Source organism: Syngnathoides biaculeatus, chromosome 6 (assembly GCF_019802595.1).
Source record: "Syngnathoides biaculeatus isolate LvHL_M chromosome 6, ASM1980259v1, whole genome shotgun sequence".
NCBI classification, from domain to species: domain Eukaryota; kingdom Metazoa; phylum Chordata; class Actinopteri; order Syngnathiformes; family Syngnathidae; genus Syngnathoides; species Syngnathoides biaculeatus.
In genome coordinates this window covers 12699681-12724701 of record NC_084645.1, presented here as the reverse complement: position 1 = coordinate 12724701, position 25021 = coordinate 12699681, and the positions used below count along the sequence as shown (strand labels likewise).

The 25021-nt window shown below is 41.0% G+C and overlaps 1 protein-coding gene across 10 annotated transcripts; it reads right to left on the bottom strand.

Moving 5' to 3' along the window:
* Window positions 1-991: 991 nt before the first annotated feature.
* accs (1-aminocyclopropane-1-carboxylate synthase homolog (Arabidopsis)(non-functional)) lies at window positions 992-24942 on the bottom strand. Of its 10 annotated transcripts, none has more exons than XM_061822516.1 (19): window positions 24723-24942; window positions 24128-24594; window positions 23912-24025; window positions 21434-22161; window positions 21289-21348; window positions 21110-21180; window positions 20954-21023; window positions 17782-17848; window positions 13430-13527; window positions 12848-12925; window positions 12611-12711; window positions 11223-11312; window positions 11070-11115; window positions 10776-10917; window positions 9716-9858; window positions 9408-9561; window positions 7379-7793; window positions 1292-2314; window positions 992-1184 (listed from the first exon to the last, which is right to left on the bottom strand). In XM_061822516.1, the coding sequence occupies exons 2-18, from the start codon at window positions 24552-24554 to the stop codon at window positions 2287-2289; spliced, it is 2832 nt and encodes a 943-aa protein (XP_061678500.1). In that variant the 5' UTR covers window positions 24555-24594; window positions 24723-24942; the 3' UTR covers window positions 992-1184; window positions 1292-2286. The 10 variants fall into 10 exon arrangements, with proteins under 10 accessions (XP_061678500.1, XP_061678501.1, XP_061678492.1 ...); XM_061822517.1 differs by having other exon boundaries at window positions 21434-22119; XM_061822508.1 differs by having other exon boundaries at window positions 23912-24594.
* Between the last annotated feature and the right edge of the window lie 79 nt (window positions 24943-25021).

Sequence of the window (25021 nt, the reverse complement as noted above, 5' to 3'; positions counted from 1 at the left end):
CACCTACAATGAAAATTTTAGACCCCTCCATGATTTCTAAGTGGCAGACCTTGCGATATAGCAGAGTGTTCAAATACTTGTTTTCTTCACTGTATCTATGCAAGTGATACAGTATATAGTGAAGATAGTACAATGAATTACTCTTCCACACAGTGGCAGAAGGCACTGTTAACGATGTCTCCTGATCCCCGTTAATACAACAGCTTTCTGCTCATCTCAAAAGTTCCCTAACCCTATTTCCTAAAGGACAGTACAGGGACATTTTGCAAATAAAATGAAACGACAAAATCGTAATTTTGTGATTAGTGACTTTTTGTGATATTTTTGTATGGTGTGCCATGACATTTTTCTAAGGCAAAGCAGGTGCCCTGGTTCAATGAAGTTTAGAAAACAATCTAACAGAGAACATTTTGTGAATACAGTACTTAACATATGATGGTGCTAATTTTCATGTAACAACTTCAACTATTTCTGATAATGTAATCATGAAATGCAGTTGAGATTGTGTCCAAGTAATATTATGATATGTATATGGTTTTCACAATAATTACGGCCCTATGAGGGAAACCATAACTGTGGTGTGAAAATGAGTTTGACACCTGTGCAACAAATAAGTTGGAGAAATAAGGAATACCACATCCTCCACAGAAACTGCAACAATAACCACATATCAGAAAAAATTTACAAAAAAAGGAAAACAAAAACATGTAATGAAATAAATGTGAAGGGTACACTCATGTTGATCAAGTACATCTCGTCCCCACTAAAAGTAAACTTTGGTTGGGAAGAGGAATGCACCTCTCGGCATAGCAGCAAGCTCAAACATGTTTATCCTGCAGAAAAGGCTTTTCAACCATTGTAATACGACTCGCTCGGGCCGACTAGTGGGAGTGAGATAGTTTATTTTCAGCACAAAAGAAGAGAAATTATTAGGTTTGACACTTTAAGATTGACCATCAGATGGTAATTTCAAGTTCATGCTCACCATTGATGATTACGCCATTGCTGCCACTGTCACCCTTTGTGTTATTCCACTTAGTCCAGAGTCCGCCATCCTTTAACCAGAATGGAGTCCATACAGCATAAGACACACACAGGCAACCACTGAGCCCCACACAAGATTGTGTGAATCTGAAGCGACTGATTGTGTCCTTCAATTCTGGCAATTTCATGTTTACAGAACACTGACAGAAAAAAAGAAGTGCAGATTACAGAATAACAGTCTCTCAAAGTTTATCCATCAGTAACCTGTATAATAATGTCAAATGGTGACAAAAGTATTGCACCTTACCGCTGTTCAATCTGTTAAAAATAACATGAAAGTCCAAAGTCATATGAAAGAATCATAGCTTTCTTACTGAACCTCTACTGTACAGAGTTAAACGCTGACTTTTTTTTTTTTTGCAGCTCTCATTCTTTAGATCAACCCTTTTGTCATACTCCACCTCCACTAATGTGGAAACTCCCCTCATTGTAACTTATTTCCATGACATCTCTGTGCTCCACCATCTCAGTCACAGAGACAACACATGGAGTACTTACTTTAACAATATTCAAGTAGTTTCCAAAGCAAAAAAAAGTGAGAAGTGCATTGTGATCTGTGCACACATATATTTGTGTGGGACAAAAACTTTCTAGTTGGCATTAGACCGTTACAAATGACAGAACAGTCAGAAAAGCCCTTGCTCGACTGTTCAGTGTCATAGCTCCTCTTTTGTCACTCAACTACTGCTCTCTTTGCTTTCCATTCTGTAGGCGTAACTGCTTTGGCCAACACATGGTTTATGAGTTTTTGCAGTCCTCTATATAAAATGTCACCTAGAAATCATATTTGAAACATATACGGGAAGATTTTTTTAAAAATACTTTATAAATTACATGATAAAATCAAAAAACACATCCAGTTAGATATCATCAAGCTGAAGACAGAATCCTCAACAGCGTTTTTGCCCTAAGGGATTGTGGCGGCAACCAATGGTTACCGAGGCAAAATTTGGGGTATTTGACTTCCGGAAGGGTTCTGAAGAGCAGAGACCACAGTGAAGTTGAATATCAGATTCAGAAGCAGCAGTTCTGTTTTTATCGTGGCTGTAGAACAGTGGAACAGCTCTACGCCCAGAGCAGGGTTTATAACCAGTCTACGTGTGCTTTGAGGACCTAGAGAAGTTGTTCTAACGTTGTTCTCCTGTGAGGATTGGACTCCATCAAGGTGAAGGTGAAGTAGTGAGAACAGGAATCAGCACCTCCAAATCTGAAAATCCCCAGCCAGAAAAGGGCGGTCTATGCTCACACAGTTGAATACTCCTCTTCAGTACTTAAAAAAAAAAAAAAAAAAAATCATCAAATATGTTAAATCTCAAATGTGACAGTTAACTGCTGTCAGGTCAGCCTTATAACAACCTAGCTTTCTAAAGAATTAACACGGTTCATTCATTGCAGGCACATTAAAAAAAAAAAAAAGACCCAAAATATATTGTTACCTATGAAAGGTTATTCACAATTACGAGTTCCCTTCAAGTATGTGCAAATTTATGCAGCACAAGATATAGGTCTTCCTGTTATTTTGGTTTCAGACTTGCCGTCCACAAACACGGAATGTGCCGACACTCCACCATTATTTTGAGAACATGAAATATGCCAACATTTTCACCCATTGGATTAGCATCGCTGGAGGCAATGTGTTATTAGGATTACCACAGTTTTTAGGCAGAACATGCCCTGGTGCAATGTTACTGACTCCAGGACATGTCCTGCTGCACTATAATTGGCTGTTGTGTCCCTATAGAACACACACTACTGCTTTCAGACGGGAAAAGATGTGACTTAAGTGTGGTGGCATTAATGTTCCCCACTAACCGTAACCCACCATAATCTTAAAATCCTAACCTTCTTTAAGCCCCATGCTATCCAAAAATTACCCCAGTGGACCAGAGGGTAGCCTCTTTCTGCCTTTGAGAGGTGAGATGAGTCTTAACCATTGCTTGTGCCTATACATCAAAGAGCAATTCAGAATACCCACCCTTTTTGGAGTCAATGGAGGGGGCAGGGTCTGGAGAGTGCTCACACTAGGGACTCCATCCTTCTACTGGGGGACTTCAATCCTTATGTGGGAAATGAGAATGAGAGCTTGAAGAGCATGATTGGGAGGGGAACCCCCCTGCCCCCATAAGAACCCAAGTGGTGTTGTTATTGAACTTCTGTGCTCATCACAGATTGTCCATAATAAACGCCATGTTCAAGTATAAGTGCACTTTGCACCAGTATACTCTATCTCACAGTTGGACGATCGATTTTGTGGTCGTACCACCGTCTTAAGGCAAAATGTCTTGGGCACTGGGATGAAGAGAAGAACGGAGCTGTAAATTCATCATCACCTGGTGGTGAGTTGGCACCCATGGCGAGAAAAAATACTCATCTGACGTAGCACGCTCAAACTTATTGTGAGGGTCTCCTGGGAACGCCTGGTGGGATTCCCTCTCAGGCATTTCAACTCTCACCTCTGATAGAACTTTGGGAATGAATGTGAAACGAGGAAGAAATGAGGAAACTCGAGTATTGTTTGCAAATTATGGTGAAAAATAAGCATTTGGGCAAGAACAAAAGGTAATACATTGTTGTATGTCATATTTTCGCAATGACAGAGGTAAAATGTTTTTGATGTCTTCACAAGGTTTTCACACTCCATTGCTAGTATTTTGTCCCATTCCTCCATGCAGTTTTTTAGAGCACTAATGTTTTGCGGCTGTCGGTGGGCAACACAGACTTTCGGCTCCCTCTAAAGATTTTCTATGGGGTTGAGATCTGGAGAGTGGCTAGACCACTCCAGGACAATGAAATGGTTTTTATGAAGCCACTCCTTTGTTGCCCAGGTGGTGTTTTGGGGATCATTATCATGCTGAAAGACCCAGCCATATTTGATCTTAAATGTCCTTGGTGACGGAAGGAAGTATTCACTTAAAATCTCACGATACATGGCCCCAGTCACGCAATGCACCTTTTTGCTAGTATTATACAGTTTTTATGTTGAATACAAATCTTAAATCTGTTATGAAAGATTTTTGTTTTTTCATTATTTGCAACAAACGCTCGCACATTACTGCATCTGCCGGAAAAGGACGGAAATGTCACGGAGAAAGCCGATCAGGTGCGTGACGTAGGACGTTGTGACAACATGGAGCCCGCAGGAATACACTGTAAGAAATCTGATTAATTTTCCGATAATTCGAGCGATGAACATTATTCTGAAGTGTCCCATAAAGACGGTGAAGAATATGAGCTTTATGAAGGCGTTAAAGGTTATCAATTTGAGGTAGTTAGTTAATAATAATAAAATAAAATAAAAATAATAATAAATAATAAATAATTTTTACGGATTGGTTTTAGCTTACAATCACTGAGGAATTCTCAAAACTAATGTTTTTTTCTTCGGCGTGAACACAAGAGGCTCCCATCTTATCGTCGTTCCAAAAGAGCCCATCCCAGAATATGTGCGTCAGAAGTCCGCCCACAAAATGAGTCATTTTGCAGGTAAGAGAAACTAGGTCAAAGTTCACAGAGTTTAATTCATAAACACCAATATTTTTTGTTAAAAACATCAAACAGAATATACATTTTATGGAACAGTTGAATAATATATATTTTCACCTAAATAATACAATTTCCGTTAGAAATTAGACATTCCATACACTTTAACATGGATCAGGCATCCCGGTCCCTTTTCAGAATATCAGTCTCAAAGTTTGTTTCTACCCCCATGCTTCACAGTAGGTATGGTATTCTTTGGATGCAAAGCCGCATTCTTTCTTCACCAAGGACTCCAAGTTGAGTTTTTACCAAAATTTCTAATTTACCTACCTAATTGACCATATGACATTCTTCCAATCCTATTCTGGATCATCCAAATACTCTCTTGCAAACTTCAGACAGGCCTAGACATGTACAGGTTTAAGCAAAGCGACACGTCTGGCACCGCAAGATTTGAGTCCCTGGTAGCGTAGTGTGTTACTGATGGTAGTCTTTGTTACTTTGATCCCAGCTCTTTGCAGGTCATTCACTAAGTTTCCCGGTGTGATTCTCGGATTTTTGCTGACCATTCTTATGAAAATTTTGACCCCACGTGATAAGATCTTGCGTGGAGACCCAGATTGAGGGAGATTAGCCGTGATATTGTATATCTTCTATTTTCTAATAATTGCTCCCACGGTTGATTTCTTGATTGACTGTCCTTTAGCATTTTCAGTCTTCCTACTCTGGTGCAGGTCCACGATTATGTTTCTGGTTTCCTTTGGTCTCAGATCTTTGGTCTTGGCCATAGTGGAGTTTGGAGTGTGGACAGGTGTCTTTTATACTAATGAGTTCAAACAGGTGCCATTAACACAGGTCACAGGTGGAGGACAGAGGTGCCTCTAACAGAAGTTACAGGTTTATGAGAGCCAGAAGTCTTGCTTGTTTCTAGATGACCAAATACTAATTTGCTACAATTTCCTAATAAATTATAAAAATCAGATGTGATTTTCAGTATTTTTTTCCTCACTTTGTCTCTCACAGGTGGGGTATATCTATGACGGAAAAAAAGGCCTCTTTAATCTTGTTAAGTGGAGAACTTACACAATTGGTGCCTGACTAAATACCGTTTTGCCCAACTGCATGGACAAAGTGCTGTTGTTTCGTTTGGCTGCTCAGTTGAGAGATACCTATGCTTAGGGTCCATAACAAGGCCCATTTACCGCTGCAGCGTGCAGTTAGCAAGCGAACGATTGCTTGAAAATATGTCTTCACTGGATGCCTCCATTTACAGAACAGCTCAGTGACATTTTTTCGAAGCTCCACAAAAATTCGGAAATAAAAAGTGACGAATTGACTTTTTAAAGACAAGCAGATGGCAAGTTCAACATCAACAGAACTCTGCAGTGTGTATTGTACAATCGACAGTTTTGTAAACTTTCAACAGAGCAATGACTTTGGGGGTAAGTTTATATAAGTAAAAGAAAAAGTGATGGATTATGAAAGTAAATTGTGTCACCAGGATTTTAATTAAAAATGCCACTGAAAGTTTTATGTTGTAAAATTCACATTGTCAAAGCGATCACCTTTTCCAATAGGTGTATTTCAGTTTAACATTTCAATGTTAACAAATTTGCCATATAAAAAAATTTAAACGCAATATTTTCAGTCTTCTGAGATTCAACTGGCAACAATTTGCTCTCTGAAATACACCATCTAAATTCAGTGTTAAGAAGGCAGGGTTACTTGAGGTCTTAACCCAACACACAGCCAATCGAGTTACGCTTTCTTAGTATGTGACATCACGTGACTAACACTGAATTTAGACAGTGAATTTCAGACAGCGAATTGTAGCTAGTTGAATTTCAGCCAGCGAATTGTAGCCTGCTGAATCTCACAAAAATATTGCGTTTGAGGTGGGTGGGGAAAGGGAAGTCTGCGCATCCCTGCTAAAGCTACTGCCCCACGACCCAACCTTCAATAGACGATAGAAGATGGATGGATGGATGTGGTTTTGCATAGTTTCACCAGAGACAACATGGGTTCGTGGTTAACTTGATACTAGTGAATGGGGGCGTGCCGACTATCTAATGATACGGGCTTCCTTCTCCCGTCCTACTGTTGTCATATATAGGTATATCTATTCAGTTTTGAAGTTGAGCCTCTTTATGGGATTTTACATTTTATAAGCTATCACCCCCTCAGAATATTTGATTCCTTTTGGCGTGCCCTTTCGACACACACACAGCATCTGAGAGTGGAGATGTGGCCCTATTATTCAAGGTTTGAAACCTTATTTTAGACACTCAGCGATTTTTAAAAGATGGCAGGCTTGTTAACATTACTCTTCTCTGCGGTGTGTCAAATTTACATGTCATTTTTTTGTGCTTCCTTAGTGCCACTTTAATACTTTTGTACATAAAATACATTGTATAACTATACTGCAAAGACTATCAACATATTGTTCAGTAAAGTAAAAGTTTCATAATAAAGTGCATACAAGGAACATTGAAATAAAAGGAAATTGGCTCATAATTAATTTGATGAAATAATTTTGATTGAGTTACATTGGGATATAATTTACCCTACTAACATTCTGAATATGGATGAATTATAAATGGAAAACCAGTCTCTGATCAACACTTAACTATAAGGCATCATTCCAGTTATACAATCTCATCTCAAAACTTCCCTATTCTTCTTGTCCTTTTCTCAGCAGTAACTTTCCAAAAAAGGGACGGTCAAAAATCAACCGCCTCCTGCCGCCTGTTCTCGTCAAGCTTTTTGCCATGAAGATAAAGTGATTTCAGAGATTCTTAAGGGCTGTGTGCTGTAATTTGGCAGTCACATATTCGCCTGTTTGTCCATAACTTACTTTCTGGCTCGTTCCAACAGGGCTTTAAACACATCAAGAATCTCTGGGTCCTCCCCCGCAGACCGTTCTGGCGTGTTTTTTTCTAGCCAATTGGAGGAGCGGATTTGTTGCTTCAGCGTACCAATCAGTGAGTCAAGGTTCTCTGCAGGCTTAGAGGCTTGGCAGTCATGCAACACAAACTCATCGGGTCCCAGAGAACTCGTGTCAGGAACAGAACATGCCTTCTCTTTCAGCTGGTCAGCTGACTTGCTATGGGGGGATGAAGTGGAATTTTCAATAATGACATTGTCTGAAGGAGCACAGTCCTCTTTCACCGGTCTCCTGTTTTCTTCACTGGCTTCTTTGACAATGGATGAATCCCTGTCGGCACTGCTTTCTTTGATTTCTTTTAAGGCCTCTCTAATTCTTTTCAGTCCTAAAACACAAAACACATCTGTAATTGTTATTCAGTATATTAACTAAGATTCAAAGCAGGATGAAAGCAAGTTATATAATAGCTATTCAGTCATTTATTTTGTAGTTCACTAAAGGTTGAGTGCTTATTTCATCCAATTTCACAAGAAATTTTGTGGCACATTAAAGCATTAAAACTGAAAATATGAACTTGACAGAGGAAACTCCTGGGTAGCTTCTCTTGTCTTTTTGCAGTCGACAAGTAGAAAATCTCTTGAGAAAAAAGGTATTTCTTCACCATTAGAACCCATTCTAGACTGAAATGTGCACAGTGCAAATACACTTGGCAGTAAATGATGCGTACAGTGACCACACTGGCCAACAATAGAAAAATGAGTATTATGTAAATGCATACATTAATATAATCAATACCCTTGTATTAATGTAGCAATTCATTCTTTGCTACACTGCAGTGCTAAGATCTGTATAACAGTCTTGATTTGGCATTTACGAATTCTCGTCATCATGGATTTTTAATTGATTTAACCTATCCTTTGTTATACACTGAATAACCCACATTTTCTGTTTTTGTGCTTAATGCCAAAGCAACTTAAGTATTGCTTAACCACCATCTGGTGACATTTTGATTCCATGCCGAAGTGAGATAAGGACCTAATATAACTAAAGTAGTGCTTTGCTGCCATCTTGCTACATCTAGAAAAAAATTATAACTCCTTTTGGGAGGGTGACAATTATTTGCCATTTTCAGGGATGAGAATGACCAATTTGTAAAAACACTGAAAATGTCTGTCGATGGAGGGGGGGTTGCGTTTCCTCCTGGATATTTTTTGCTCCTATTGGAACACAGAGTGCACAGCACTTTGCCGGGAATGTCCACTTTTTGTATATGTTCGGTTAGACATGTTGATACCTTTTTCGGTCCTATCTGCACGGTTACACTTTTTTCAAGCCATGCCCGTCTGAAACAGTTTTTGATTCCAGCATCCTTGTCAATTGCCCTCGCTCGATCTTCATCCTTTTTTTCTAACACTTTCGCCATCGTAAAACTTTGCACACACCGTTGCTCAGTTCGCGCTAAGTCCCACGCGCCATTACTTGACTAACTAACAAGTTACACTGCGATTTTTGAGAACCGAGAACACATGTACGATTAACCACTAACACGATTGGATCGTTATACTGTATAACTCTGCTGTCCAATCGAGTAATCTGCCGCAAAAAAGTTTTAATGTTTATGTCGCAAAATGCAAATACACTACCGAGGAAGTTAGAATGGCATATGATAGTCGTGCTTGTGCTAGCACTAAGCTGAACTTGCAGCTCGGAGCCCACCACCGAGAGGCAGGCGCGCGATACCCTACCCCCCCTGAAATTTTTTTTCAACGGATTTGCGCTTATCTCGAGAATGGTCATTTTGGTCTGAAAAAGTCGGAAATCCGCCGATCGGCGGAAAATTCTCATCCCTGCATTTTCTATTCATGGCAGTGTTTGGCCCAGAAGCCATCAAATAGCATGGGCTCACTGTACATACAAAAAGAAAAAAAACATGTTGTGGACATTGCCTTATATACAATGGATTGTGCTAAATATTAGTACTGTACAGGTAATGACAGACCAAGTTGAAGGTGGTGCTGCTGGTTGGCAAATACGATGCGAAACCAGCCAGGTGTAGAGCAGGAGAAGGCTTGCCCACAGCTCAATACCACTTTGTGTTTGAGGAAGCACCGCCACATACACAACTCCTCCTCAAATGATGGTGCTCTGAGAAACTAGCAAAACAAACGAGGAAATCACATCAAACCTAATGAATAAAATGATTTAAATTACAATGACTTTCCCTTTCACTTCAATTACCAGTACCTCTGCATAAATTAGCATTTGATTATCAACCGCAACATCACAATGTGACCTCAGTCAATTTACCTTCCTGAAGTCAGCCCACACATACAAAGCAGCAGGCCTGTCCAGGTAGTGAATGTCCATTGTCTGCAACTCATCTGTCAGGTAGCGGTGAGCAGCTTTCAATCTGCGTCTATTCTCAGGCAAAAACTTTTTGCTTATCCACTCTACAACATGACAGTGTGAAGCATCATTAGCCTCACAGCAGTAGTGTACATTCTGTCATAAATATTTGTGCAGTCTGATGTGGAGCACAAGCTGAAAGGCACAATGATCTCTTTCAAAACGGAGGGACAAGTGAAGCCTGGAGCACACACTTTGACCTCAACTATACAAGATAATCTTCTTCAGACAGGTTTATAAAACTTTACAAAGAATGATCCACCCAATAGTTTGGGAAGGCCTGTTTTCCACTGGATTCGTGTGAATTTATTTTGATTCACGAAGTGATCACGTCTAAGATTTCAAATGCGCTGATGTCTACAAGTCCATGACAGACTTGATTGGTGATCAGAGACTTCCTTGACGTCTATCAAGCTTACACTCAGAAGCTCAAGCTTATACTCAGATGCAGCACCGCAAAAAAGGCTACAGCAAATTTATTGAAAATTTAAATCCACATTCTTTCTTATAATTGGTGCATTGTAAAATAGGCTCGAGTCTAGTCAACAACTTCTAATCTCATAATTGGTGCTTTGTAAAATACATTTAAAGTCAGTTCATTATATCAATACAATTTGAGTTATTTATGTTTAATTTATGTTTACGTGAGAGTTACCCATTTAAGGAACAGTATAGAAATGTGTTCACGTTATCCTGAAAATAAAAAGGCATCTAACATTTAGAAAAGACATTTCTATGACATGCTTTCATCCCCCAACTTAAGAACTTAGCTGAAAAAATTCAATGTGCCATTGTCATACAAGCATTTAAAAAAGCAAAAGGGTCAAATTTTCTCAAGATGTCTCTTGTCGGTTGGACAAAATTGCCACATGTTCCATGCAATGAATAATTTTCTAATGAAGCAAGAATCATTTAGGTTAAAACTTCAATAGCACATTATCCACAAGATACTCGAAAATACCTTGGTCCTGGAGAAGTTGTGCAACCTGGTGCTGAGTTGTCCCTGAGATACCATGGAATGAGCCCAATTGGGCCAAAGCCTCCACAAGGTCTAGGTTCTCGGTATACAGAGTGCCTAGTCTGTTTCCAGCCATTGCAAAGTCCTGGAAGGCCAAGAATTCAACAAGTGAAATAGCACTGACACCTAACCTTCTGCAAGGACAAGCAGTGGTGTTACAGTTTTGTCATAAGTCATTTAAAAAAAAAAAAAAAAAAAAAAAGGCCTCCACGTAATGTGGTGCACCACACCACGTACCTTGCTCAGCCCCCACATTATATGTGTCCTCTGTGGGTCGGGCAAACTGAAATAAGGGCACATCATTAACAGGTAAGAGGCAATCTTCAGGCATTATTATCATGATAAAGGGTGAATAATAATATTTATAAAAAGGATAGGTCAACACTGTACCTATCCAGACTGAGGACACTATGAAATGTAACTGACTCATCAAACACGGTCAGCATGTAAACTTCATCTACGATGGCATGGAGCTCATTTCTAAAGCAGAAGACAGATGTATTTAGCACAGTGTTGTATATAGTGCAACAAGGTTGACAGACTTTTTACAAGAAAGAAAATGACATACATTAAATACTGTATGTCACCCAAACTCAACTCCAAATAAGTTGTGACATTGTGTTAAACATACTGTAAATAAAAACCGTGGTACCTCTACTAACAAAATTAGTCCGTTCCGGAAGTCGTTTCGCAATGTGAATTTTTCGTAAGTAGAAGCACATTTCACATGTAAATAGCCTAATCCGTTCCAAGGCACTCTACCGCCTTTCTTCCTGACACACACACAGCACTAAAAACAAGCATTCAAAGTATATGATGTAAAGAATTATAAAAATTATGCTGATTTAACTTTGGTGTTGGGCGACTATGCGAAGAGAAGGGTGAGTGACAAGCAAAAGTCATCATGGGGGATGGAAGACGAGGCAAACGTTTGACAACTGAGAAAAAGACATAAGTTTGAATGTACCCACGCACACCACTTAATTCCACTAAAGTTCTTGGGGCCCATGGTGAATAAAGATGAATAAACTAGGAAAAAAAACCACACAAAAACTCACGAAAAAATTCTTTTTGTAATGTGTGCTAGCGTCATTTGGTGACAGTTGAGTGTCGAAGGGAGACGCAAAGCATCATGGGTATAGCGTGACATCCCTTCTAGCTAATGAGATGCCAGCAAGATGCTACAGCAATAGCCAATGGGAGAGCAGCTCTATCATGCCACACAAACCAAGATACAGGATGTTAACATTTGGTGTAATTTGGGGGCTTATATGAACTTTTTTTTGCTTTCTTAATGAAGCATGAATGATTTGAGCCAACAATGACTACTACAGTATTACAAACTGTCCATTATTCCCTCAACTTTGTCTAACATCCCCATTTCCACCTGAAGAAAAACAGTCCAAAAGCATAATAATACCACCACGATGCCTTAGGGGCAGGCTCGTGCTGACCACCATTTAGCATTAAATGTGGCCACTTAATTCTAAAAGACATATCCCCACTACAAGCAGGCGTGCGAACTTGTGCAACCACATTCAGTTGTTTATTTTTACTTCCCTACTCAAAAAGATGAGAAAAAAAACCTTTTAGCTGTACAGGTTGTAGGTCACATTGATGCTGGGTAAAAAAAGTTTTGAAATTACTTATTATCTAATTTTTCCGATCACATAAACATGGATATTGAGCAAGGGTGTGAAGCATTTTTTTATATCTATTGTGTGCTGTTATGTTGTTTACCACAGCACATGTTATAGGGTTAAAGGGTTAAAACACACCTTTTGGCAAACTCCAAGAAGGAAAGCATCTCCTTTGGGCTGTAGATCTCGGCAAGAGGATTGTGGGGGTTCATCAGTATAATAGCCCGAATGTTCGCCCCCTATTCGAATAACAACACTTATTCATCAATGAAAAATGATGCGATGGGATTTCTTTTTGAGACTGTTTCAATAATTTACTGTAGATGGGTATGCCCTTTCTTCAAAGGTTGATGGAAAAACAAAGGCATGACTTACCTCTTGCTTAGCCCTTTGTATAGCTTCATCCAGCTTGCTCACGGTGAGGTGAAAAGGTCGGTCATCTTTGTTACTATCCTATAAACGTTTTTTCAAAATAAGAAGGCAGGTCTAGAAGCCAACAGAAATACTGCGGTATAAGATTAATTGATGGACCTTGGGCTAAAGTACAACATGCTACTGAAAGTACTATATCATCAGCTAGACAGTACAGGGGACCCCCACTACTCATCTTCAAATAATGTTTTGGGGATGAGAAAACCCATGCAGGCACAGGGAAAAACTCCACACAGGGGAGAGTGGATTTGAACCCAGGTCCTTAGAAATGTGAGGCAGATATGGTAGACAGTCACCCACAGTGCCAATCTTGTAATTGCAATATATAAATAATCTGGGAAAAAAACATGCAAATGAAGAAATTGAGTGTGGAGGAAAAAAAGGTTTAGGGCAAAAGAAATTCAAAAAAAAAAAAAAGTAAATATGCAAATACGTGAATTTGCAAATGCTGAAATGAAAATACATAGTTCATATTCATAGTTATATTCAATTCATAGTTCGTCCAAGTTGTTCATTACTTTATACCTCACAGTCGAGAGGGGCATGAAACAACTTGACATCACTGTACAACTGCAGATCCTCAGTAATAACACCATAGAAGGGACTTGGAATGAGAATGGCATCTGCAAAAAAAAAAAAAAAACTGTTTGGATAGAAAATGCAATTGCTCAGGAATGTGGAAATATATTCTTAAAGAAATCAAATATGTATAGTACTTAATGGGGAACTCAACCCTAAAATTTTTAAAGCAAGAATTAATTGTATGTCCCACCTTTATTCAAAACTCGGTACTCCAATTAATATTGCCTTTGTAAAGTAAGAATAATAAAGAATCATTTCTAGGAATCTCCTGAACCAACATTTTCATTTCCGATCTGATACCAATACTTCAGCCTTGAGTTTTGACCAATATCAGTCCAATCTGATTTCAGCAATAAATGTATATAATTTACTTATTTTATAGTATGGGATGCTAGGAAAAGCTTGATCAAGTGATATTATTTAATGAACAAAAATCAGCAGCAGTAGGTATGACAAAAACCCACCCATATATTATTAACCAATTGTTAACACAAATGTTTACACAAAGTAAAGGCTGTGCACATCTCGACCTTTGGGGGGCAGTAATGTGCATACTGTGAGATACAGGCTTGCAGTAACAAAGATAGTTAAAGTCAATCTAATATTACGCTAACTCATACTTCCCAATTTGAAGCCTATCTGCCAGAGTGTAGTGTTATATTACTTGTTTGTATGTGTTTATATGATTTGTGGACCAATATCAATTATTTTGAGCGATAAAAGAGCTGTGACTTCAATGTCATTTTCACTACTTTGTCAATGGTGTTTTTCATTCATTATAAGTTAGTTTTGAGCTACCAATTTTTGGAACAAAAACACAGAAAGAAGTCTGTGATTTATTTTTCCATTCAATATGGGTGTTTCTTTTGTTATGTCGAGTATCAATTAGAGTGTCAATAAAGGAACGGACAGCTCCTGAAGCCACTCCTTTGTTATTTTGACTCTGTGCTTTGGGTAATTGTCGTGTTGGAAGGCAAGTTCCACAGCACTCTTGAGCAAGTTCTTTTGAAGAATTTGGCTCTATTGAGCAGCTCTCATTTTATTCTCCATTCTCTGATTCTCTGGCCTAGTCACCCAGTTCCTGCAGCAGAAAAACAGTAACACCACCACTATGCTTCTCGGTTGGGATGGCGTGAGCCAGGTGATGAGCAGTCTTCTCAAACTATGACGCTTGCAATTCTGGCCAACAAGTTCTATATTGGTTTTATTAGAGCAGACAACTTTTTTTTTGCAGTTCTGAGAGGCCAAGTGGGCTGCCAATGTGCTTTTTAGTGAGAAGTGGCTTCCGTCTACCCACCGAACCATGAATGCCTAAGTGATGGAGTGCATTAGCAATGATTGTCCTTCCCCGCAAAGGAACACTGGATCTTTGCCTCGGTGATTATAGGGTTCTTGTTCACCTCTCTGACCAAGGCCTTTCTTCACCCGTTGCACAGCTTTGGTCAGAGGCCCAGATTTTGAAAGGGTCCTGGTGATTCCAAACTTCTTCTATTTCCAAATAATCAATACCATAGTGCTTTTTGGATCCTTCTGTAAGACTGAAATTATTTTGTACCCTTCCCCAGATTTGCGCCTTGACACAATCTGTTTATGGGGGTGTATAGACACATCCTTAGACTCTGATATGCACTGCCAACTATAAGACATTGTATAGCCAATTGTGTGACTATTACAAAATATGTTCAAGCAACTGAATTTACCACAGGTAGACTCCATTCCAGTTGTAGATCATCTTAAGGATGATCAGTGGAAATCAGATGCACAATAACTGCAATAAAGTTGGCTTGTTATAGGAAAGGCTGGGAATATATTTGTGTATTGTGTTTGAACATTTACAGTGAAAAAAATGAGTATTTCAACACCCTGCTATATTGCAAGTTCTCCCACTTGGAACTCATGGAGGGGTCTGAAATTATCATTGTAGGTGCATGTCCACTGTGAGAGAGATAATCTAAAAAGAAAAATGCAGAAATCACAATGTATGATTTTTTTAATGATTTATTTGTGTGAGACAGCTGCAAATAAGTATTTGAACACTTGTCTATCAGCTACAATTCTGACCCTCAAAGACCTGTTAGTCCGCCTTTAAAAGTCCACCTCCACTCCATATTATCCTGAATCAGATGCACCTGTGTGAGGTTGTTAGCTGCATAAAGACACTTGTCCACCCCATACAATCAGTAAGACTCAAACTTGTTACAAAGCCAACACTAAAGAGCTGTCCAAAGACACCAGAGAGAAAATTGTACAACTCCACATGGCTGGAAAGGGCGACAGAGAAATTGCCAAGCATCTTTGTGAAAAAAGGTCCACTGATGGAGCAATCATTCGAAAATGGAAGAAGGTAAACATGACTGTCAATCACAATTGGAGTGGAGCCCCATGCAAGATATTATCTTCTGGGGTCTCAGCGATCCTTAGAAAGGTGAGGAATTAGCCCAGGACTACACGACAGGACTTGGTGAATGACCTGAAAAGAGCTGGGACCATCGTTTCCAAGGTGACTGTTGGTAATACACAAAGACGTCATGGTTGGAAATCATGCATGGCACAGAAGGTCCCCCTGCTTAAACCAGCACATGTCAAGCCCTGTCTTAAATTTGCCATTGACCATTTGGATGATACAGAGAAGTTATGGGAGACGGTTTTGTGGTCAGATGAGACTAAAATTGAACTTTTTGGTCATAATTCCACTAACAGTGTTTGGAGGAAGACAAATGATGAGTTCCATCCCAAGAAAACCATCCCGACTGTGAAGCATGGGGGTGGTAGCATCATGCTTTGGGAGTGTTTTTCTGCACGTAGGACAGGACGACTGCATTGTATTAAGGAGAGGATGACCGCGGCCATGTATTGTGAGATTTTGGGGAGCAACCTCTTTCCCTTAGTCAGAGCATTGAAGATGGGTCATGGCTGGGTCTCTCAACATGACAATGACCTGAACCATACAGCCAGAAAAACCAAGCAGTGGGTCCAAAAGAAGCATATCAAGGATCTGGCGTGCCCAAGCCAGTCCCCAGACCTAAACCCAATCAAAAATCTTTGGAAGGAGCTGAACCTCTGTGTTTCTCAGCGACAGCCCAGTAAGTTGTCTGATCTAGAGAAGATCTGTATAGAGAAGTGGGCCAAAATCCTTCCTCCAGTGTGTGCAAACCTGGTGAACAACTACAGGAAACGTTTGACCTATGTAATTGCAAACAAAAGCTACTGTACCAAATATTAACATTGGTTTTCTCAGGTGTTCAAATACTTATTTGCAGCTGTATCACACAAATAAATCATTAAAAAAATTGTGATTTCTGGATTTTTCTTTTTAGATTATCTCTCTCACAGTGGACATGCACCTACTATGAAAATTTCAGACCCTTGCATGATTTATAAGTGGGAGAACTTGCAATATATCAAGGTGTCAAATACTTATTTTCTTCATTGTACAGTCAGTTTCTTTCAGCTTGTCCTTTTCGGGGTCGTACATTTTTTATAAATTTGCACAAATATATGAAAATGGTTTTACCTGTCATTATGAGATTTTATGTAATTTTTATTGTTGGGGGAAAGAAAACTACACTCAAATAAGCTTTAGAATAAGTCTGTAACAGCAAAATATGGAACGTGGAGGGGTGTGAATACTTTTAATTACCAATGTGAGCCAACAGAAGGTAAATAAAATGTTATTACAGATCAGTTTTTAATACCCCAATAATCTTACAACTGGTAGTTTTATGGTAGAATCATTCCAATGATCATTTTAAAGAGGAATGAAATGACAAACATGAGTGTGACCAGTCGTGCTGACACAAATTCTGTGCTTGTAACAAACTCATTCCTTTCAAAGTCACTTCTTCCTAATTATTTTAGTATATTTTCGAATTTCACATGCAGTACAACATCCATCTATCCATCCATCCATTTTCTTAGCCCCTTATCCTCACGAGGGTCGCGGGGAGTGCTGGAGCCTATCCCAGCTGTCATCGGGCAGGAGGCAGGGTACACCCTGAACTGGTTGCCAGCCAATCACGGGGCAAAGCGAGACAAACAGCCGCACTCACAATTACATCTAGGGGCAATCTGGAGTGTCCAATTAATGTTGCATGTTTTGGGGATGTGGGAAGAAACCGGAGTGCCCGGAGGAAACCCACGCAGGCACAAGCAGAACATGCAAACTCCACACATGCAGGTCCCGGATTGAACCCAGGACCTCAAAACTGTGAGGCCAACACTTTTCCAACTGATCCACCGCCCAGTTTAACATCTATTTCAAAATAAAAACAAGCCAACATATTATATGTACGCACCTTTGGGGTCACAAATGACTGCTGCAATGCATGAGAAAAGGGCACTACATCCATTCATCACCACAACCTGAATAAATACACAAATGAATTGTTATTTCAGAGCCGGAAATATCCTCGTTGGAGGGTGATGTATAAATGAATCAAGAAAGTAAGAATCTGCACAGCAATAGAATTTGGCAAATCGAGTAAGATACCATACAGTGTTGTATGTACAAATAAATATACCAAATTGGCAACATAAGCTGAATAAAAACGAGAGTACTCTTGAGTTTTAAAATCTAACCTCGTTGGAGAATTGCCTAAACCCTGCAAACCCAGTAGGGCGTGATTCCGCTTGTTGAAAATACACCAATAGCTAATTCCTCCTTAATTTTAAGTCTTTATCTATACTCCTTTACCAAATTCAACAAATAAGAAAGAGCCAATAAGGCATAGAGTTTAGTGCAGTGATTCCTAACTTTTATTGAGTCAAGCCACATATATTGCATTTGAAAAATCTCACAGAACACCACCAAACTAAAATGTCACAAAAAAATTGATACACCTTCTGCCATCAAACGACATCTAATCACTCCAAATCTGTCTGGCACAGATTACAATCGCTCACTCATTACAAGTGTCAATCCTCCCCAGTGGGCAACAATAGTGGGCTAGCTGACAACTTGAACAGCTTTTAGTGCAGATTTGAAAAGGACACTTTCACTCCACACACCCACCAAGTCGCACCAACATCCACTTCAAAATCTCCAACTCCACTGTTTACCATCAGTGAACGGGGACGTTAGGCAGATCTTCCGACAACAAAAGATCAACACAGTGACAGGCCCAGACCTTGTGTCTCCATCCTGCCTAAAAGTCTCCACAAACCAACTTGCTCCTGTCTTCACAAAGATCTTCAACAGGTCTCTAGAAGTTTGTGAAGTACCAACCTGCTTCAAACGCTCCACCATCATACCGCTTCCAAAAAAAAAAGCAGCAGTCTCGGGTCTTCATGACTACAGGCCTCTTGCCTTGATGTTTGTGGTTATGAAGTCCTTTGAACGCCTTGTGCTGGACCACCTCAAGAGGATCACATGTTCCTAGTTGGACCCACTGCAGTTTGCCTATCGAGCTAACAGGTCATCCTTGAACATCTGGACAGCGAGGGAACCTCTGCAAGGATACTGTTTGTGGACTTCAGCTCTGCATTTAACACCATCATCCTTGAACTCCTTCCTCCAAGCTTCTCCAGCTCAGCGTCTCGCCTACCATCTGCCAGTGGATCTACAACTTCCTGGCAGGCAGGATACAATAGGTGAGGCTGCGGGACACCACCTCATCCACGCGCACTGTCAGCACTGGAGCACCCCAAGGTAGTGTCCTCTCCCCTCTGCTCTTCTTGCTCTATACCATAGGTGTCAAACTCTGCCCCATGGGCCAAATTTGGCTCGTGAGGCAATTTCAAATTAATATTAGAGATGGCCCGCCAGTATTACAAGTATTTCGCACGTGCATGGTTCCATATTAAAAGGTTCATTTTTTCAACCTTGGCCCGCGGCTTTGTTCAATTTGAAATTTTGGCCCACGGTGAATTTAAATTTGACACCCCTGCTCTACACTAATAGGTGCACCTCAAGGCACCCAGGTGTCAAACTCCTGAAGTTTGCAGATGACGCCACAGTCATCGTCCTTATCAAAGAGAGGGACGAGACTGTGTATTGACAGGAAGTGGAGAGACAGGAGCTTTGGTGTGGCCAACACAACCTGGCGTTGAACACTTTAAAGACTGTAGAAACTATTGTAGACTTCACCACAGCCGCTCCCCACATTGTCCACCTGTCTTGTGTCAACCGTCGAGACCTTAAGGTTCTTGGGAATTACAGTCTCACAAGACCTGAAGTGGGAGACAAACATCAACTCTATCCAAAAAGCCCAGGAAAGGATGTATTTCTTGGGTCTTCTGAGGAAGCGCAGCCTGCCACAAGCGCTGCGGAGACAGTTCTACACAGCGGTCATCAAATCAGTACTGTGCGCCTACATCACAGTCTGGTTTGGGGCTACCACAAAAAAGCACAAATACTGACTCCAGTGGACAATCAAAACCGCTGAATGGATTTTTAGCATCATGCTACCCACCCTTGAAGAATTACATGCCATTCGAACTAGGACCAGAGGAGGCAGGATCCTTTCAGACCCTCCACATCCTGGCAACCAGCTCTTCCAGCTCCTACCGTCGTGTAGGAGCTACTGATCAATGCAAATCAAAACTACAAAGCATTCAAACAGTTGTTTCCCTCTTGCAATTAAGTCATTAAATTCTTGATCAGCAAACCTATTATTTTCTGCCCTGTGCTGTTGTTGGGACACATCCTCACACCCTGCTGCTCCAATCAGTATTAGTATTAGTAATATATAATAGACTATTGCACGATTCGTCACTTTAAACTGCACAGTCTATAACGGGGAATTGCGAACGGGTTAATGCACTCAGCTTGAATGTCGTACAGGGGTGGCACTGACTGCCGGAGACAAAATCGTTGTGTGTTACATACTTGGCTATTAAAGCTGATTTCGATTCTGAAATAGAAGAGCATTTATTTTTCCTGTCTTTATAAGGCACTGTCATACCTATATGAACAAAGATACATTATATGTTTTCAGAGGCCCCGTAGCTCAGTGGTTAGAGCACTGGTTTGGTAAACCAGGGGTTGTGGGTTCGTATCCCACTGGGGTCTCCACTCCCTGAGAAGGGTTGCGTCAGGAAGGGCATCCGGCGTAAAAATTGTGCCAAACATATATATGCGTTCATCTGAGATGACACGCTGTGGTGACCCCGAAAGGGACAAGCCGAAAGAAACACACACACATTATATGTTGTCAACCAATACTTTGAATAATTAAGTGAAATTTAATAATTTACCGTGGCACGCCAGAAGAGCTCTCACGGCACACTAATTAACATCAAATCAAACTTAGGCTAGGTTCACATTGCACGTAAATTCAGATTTTTTCATTTCCCACACTACCAGTAATTGTTATGATACAGCACGTATTCATGCATCTTGAAAAAGGGCCATCACATTACACACGCATCAAATTTTGAAAACACATTTGTGCCACTTACACCCCTCAACAGGGCAGCGTGTTTACATTCATCATTAAACAGTACATGCTGCACAATAATTCCACTCACATTGTCAGCTTTCAATGGCTTTGGACAACGGCAGTAGTGAGTGAGAAACTTTGCAACCACTTCTCTCAGGCTAAAAAAAGAAAAAAAAAACAAGATTAAAATTGAATTACTTTGAGATGTTTCTTTTTTTAAATTCAATAAAGGCAAATTACTTACAATGCATGTCCCCTCCAGTCACCATATTGCAACAGTGCTGGGTCAACATGGAGCATGTCAGACTGGGTCAACTGCAGTGGAAAGGAATGTGATATTGCACTTTACTGGATTTTATTGTATTGTATTTCATCTGACAAAAGTTAATAAAGTGGATGGAAAAACAACTTAGCACGTATTACCCTTTTATGAAGAAGATCATAGCAGAGCTTGTTTTCACTTGTGCCCATGTTGATGACACCCTGTATGCAGAGAGAGACAGGATTTTATAAACACAAAACAGGTTCCTGCGACTGTAAATGTGACTCACACGGGAAAAATACTCACATTAGGGTTGTCTATGTCATATCTGTTCGCTCCATACTGAGCAAAGCCTTCCTGGAGAATGGCTCGATGCTGTCGGATGCTGTTACCGCGGTTGGACAGGTACATGCTGGGCTCAGGAGACTTTTCACCGCTCACAGATGCCAAAGCCCTCTCAGTTGGTGTGCAGACCTTGGATGATGGGTGCGACCTCAACTTTATTGTCTCCTTAGTTGAAACCGTGTGCGCAAGGGCATGTGGCTCCGATGCGCATGGCACTGAGGAGGCAGCTGATGTAGTCAGTAAAGCTGACTCAGGATCTACCAGGGAGACAGGAGTGTTGCTGGGTGTTGATTCTGTGGTCACAGCACCCTGTCTGACTGCGGCTAATGCCCCAGTAAGCATGCTGAACAGGCGCAGCTCATGCTGGCGGTCTTGTTCTACTCTCCTCTCTTCTTGGTGCTGTCTCCGCTCATCAGCTTGCAACTCTTTCTCTAGCCGTGCCTCCTCCAGGGAAAGGAGGCGATCTTCGGCACACCGCTGCCACACGAGGAAGCTGGCGAGCGCTTTGTCGAGAGGCCCCTGGCTGCCACATTTCCCACTTCCGTGGCTACAGGCGGTTTTTCCTGCTTTACGACGCCTCCTTTGTCTTACTGCAGCCAGGGGACGGAGGCCCTCCTTAGATGCATCATGTGGCACAGGAACATTGTCTGAGTGAGAAGCAGACGCAGCAATGTTCAAGTCAGTTAAACCTGTGGAGATGAGGAAAAAGACAACATGAGATGATTCTTGAGTGACATGCCATGATACAAAATACTAACACCGTGAAAACATTTCTATTTCTTAGCAGACCGAAACTCAGGCATTTATTTCCTATGACACTTGTATGTATTTGCCTTGTGCAGGGGTGGGACCTATCTTTGCCAACTGAGGGAGAGGTGGGGTGCACCATAGATGGGTTGACAATCATCCATCCTTTTTCTGCACTGCTTATCCTCACTAGGGTCACAGGTGTGCTGGTGCCTATTCCAGCTATCTTTGGGCGAGAGCCAGGGTAATCCTGAACTGGTTGGCAGCCAATCACAGGGGACATATAAATTAGAAGAGTCATCTTTTTGTTGTCATGAACATGCATGCATGCTCACGAAATGTGTTCCTGGCATTTTACCATCACAGTGAACACACACACTTATTAGTAGAACACACTGGAACAGGGCACATCTGAAGCACCCGGGGAGCAGTTTGGGATATCAGTGACTTACTCAAGGACACCATACCCGGGAGTCCTGGGGATGGTCCACTTGAGGTCTTGAATCGAGGGCCCCCACAGTGGCAGGCGATTTTTTTTAACTATTGGGACACAGCTACAAACAGCCATTTGCATTCATATTCCCAGATAGGGCCAATCTAGTCTTTAATCAACCTTCCACGCATGTCTTTGGGATGTGGGAAGAAACCGGAGTGCCAGGAGAAAACGCACGCAGCCACAGGGAGAACATGCAAACTCGACACAGGTGGGGGATGGGATTTGAACACTGGTCCTCTGAACCATGAAGCAGATGTGCTGACCAGTCCTCCTCTGTGCTCCCAGTTGCCAACCAATTGGAAGAAACTCAATCACAGAACATAATGGTTGAGGGCAACAGAGAGGTTAACACTTCTGCCTCACAGTTCTGAAACCTGTATCTCAGATCCAGCATTAGTGGAGTTTTGCATGTCCTTCTTGCCCTTACATTGGTTTTCTCAGGGTACGGTGAATTCCTTCTATTTTCCAAAAACATGCATGTTAGGTTGAATAGGTATGAATGTGTTTACGAATGGTTGTTTGTCTATATTGCAATGGACTGCCGATCAGTTTAGGTGCTGCCCTGCCTCTTCTCCAAATGCAGCTGGTACAAGCTCCAGTTCACCTGGTTGTGAACCTAATGAGGACCAGCTGTATCAGAAACAGCGGTGCTGGTTGAAGATTTTTGCAGTTTTCTCTCTTTCAACAGTAATATCACAAAATTTTCTGATGACCATAGCATTTGCTAAACAATCCTATACTTATACAACCCCTGCTCACAGCGATGTCAGTACGGTAGGATGCAGTGATGGCCAAAACATTATGACCGCTCGAACAGTCTTACTGGCTGGGGCACCGTGAGGGGTAGAAATGTTCTGACAGGGGCTCTAACAAAATTGTGTTTTCAAATATGCAGAAAATTCCACCTTTATAAAAAGTGAGGGACTATTTAACAATTATTATGGTTGTTAATGTATATTATATCTATATATAGTTTGTCCCCATCCAACCAAAAAATCCTATAAAGTCCTTACCGTAAGTAGTAAAGTTGTAAATGTTGCAAAGTACAATATCATTCTGACAGGGCCATCTAAAATGAAACATTATCTTTATATAGGACTTGCTTAATGTTGTACTGTATTTTATTTCAGTAAGAACTATAATGTTCAATTGCGATGCAATCTCAAATATAAAAATAATGTAATTTAATAATTAACCTGAAGGTGAAATTCTTGAATGAGCAGAATTTTCTCCTTGACCCAGTGTATCCTCTGTTTCCAGTAAAGATTGTCCATCGGTTTCCTGTTCATCTCCTGATCTGTAATACATATCTGGTTGTGCAATATCAGTGTTCAACAGACTTTCCTCAACATCCTCACATTTTACATCCAGTGGGTCTCCAGTCTTAGGGGGCTGACCAAACAGAAACCCACCTGAAGAAGCTGGACCAAAGGAACCTAGTGAGGAGCTTCCCTGCAGGAACGAGTCATATCCTCCTGGGCTGTGAAAAACTTGCTGTGCAACTACTGTTCCACCCATAGTGGAGTATGTGATAGCCGGTCGGTTGGTTATAACGCGATCCATCACGTCGTAAAATTTCCAAGATCTCATCTTGTGGTTGTCCTTAATACGACGGTACTCCAGTTTCATCTTTTTGATCTTCTCCCTGCACTGGTCGCCTGTACGATATATGCCCTTTTCGCGCAGAATGAGCGCGATGCGGTCAAACACACGTTGGTTGCGCAATGAGCTCTCCAATTCTATCTGGATGGACTCGTCGGACCACAGCTGGAGTAGCTCTACGATCTCTTGATCGGTCCAGTTGCTGCCCCGCTCGTGCCTCCTGCCGCGAGGGTCCATCCTTCCTCTAGCTGGAGGTTACTCGACGTTATCTGGAACGCTGTGGAGAAGAATCACCCGGCTAAACATGATCGTCACATCATAACGCAGAACACGTTGATCACTAGTTGTGTAATAAAACAAAACATTAAGTGCGTTTTGTACCACCAGTTAGTTGATTTCTCTCACCGTAAATCCAAATTGCACGTTTTGGAAGAACATGTTTGCCGACTTCTCCTGAAGCGAAACGTCCACATCCCAATACGAGTCACTACATGGTACGCGAGGGAGATTCTGACCGATTCGGAATGTCTTAAATTATGAAATCATTGTTTTTACATGGTGTTTACGTTGCAATTTGTGTACTCGGCACCGAAAACGAAAGTGCATCCGGGTCAAATGCACTTGCGCGCTACCTTCTTCCGGGAGGCGAGGTTTTTTTTTCCCTAAAATAATCAGGGGGAAACCGCGCCCCCAAGTCATTTGAA

Excerpts from the sequence above, each read along its gene's own strand:
- accs (XM_061822508.1), bottom strand. The coding sequence starts at position 24,554 with ATGGACCCTCGCGGCAGGAGGCACGAGCGGGGCAGCAACTGGACCGAT. Across the intron at positions 17,849-20,953 it reads AGCCATTGAAAGCTGACAAT|GTTGTGGTGATGAATGGATG; the intron begins GTGAGTGGAATT and ends GTATTTATTCAG. Across the intron at positions 12,712-12,847 it reads TACAAAGGGCTAAGCAAGAG|GGGGCGAACATTCGGGCTAT; the intron begins GTAAGTCATGCC and ends TTATTCGAATAG.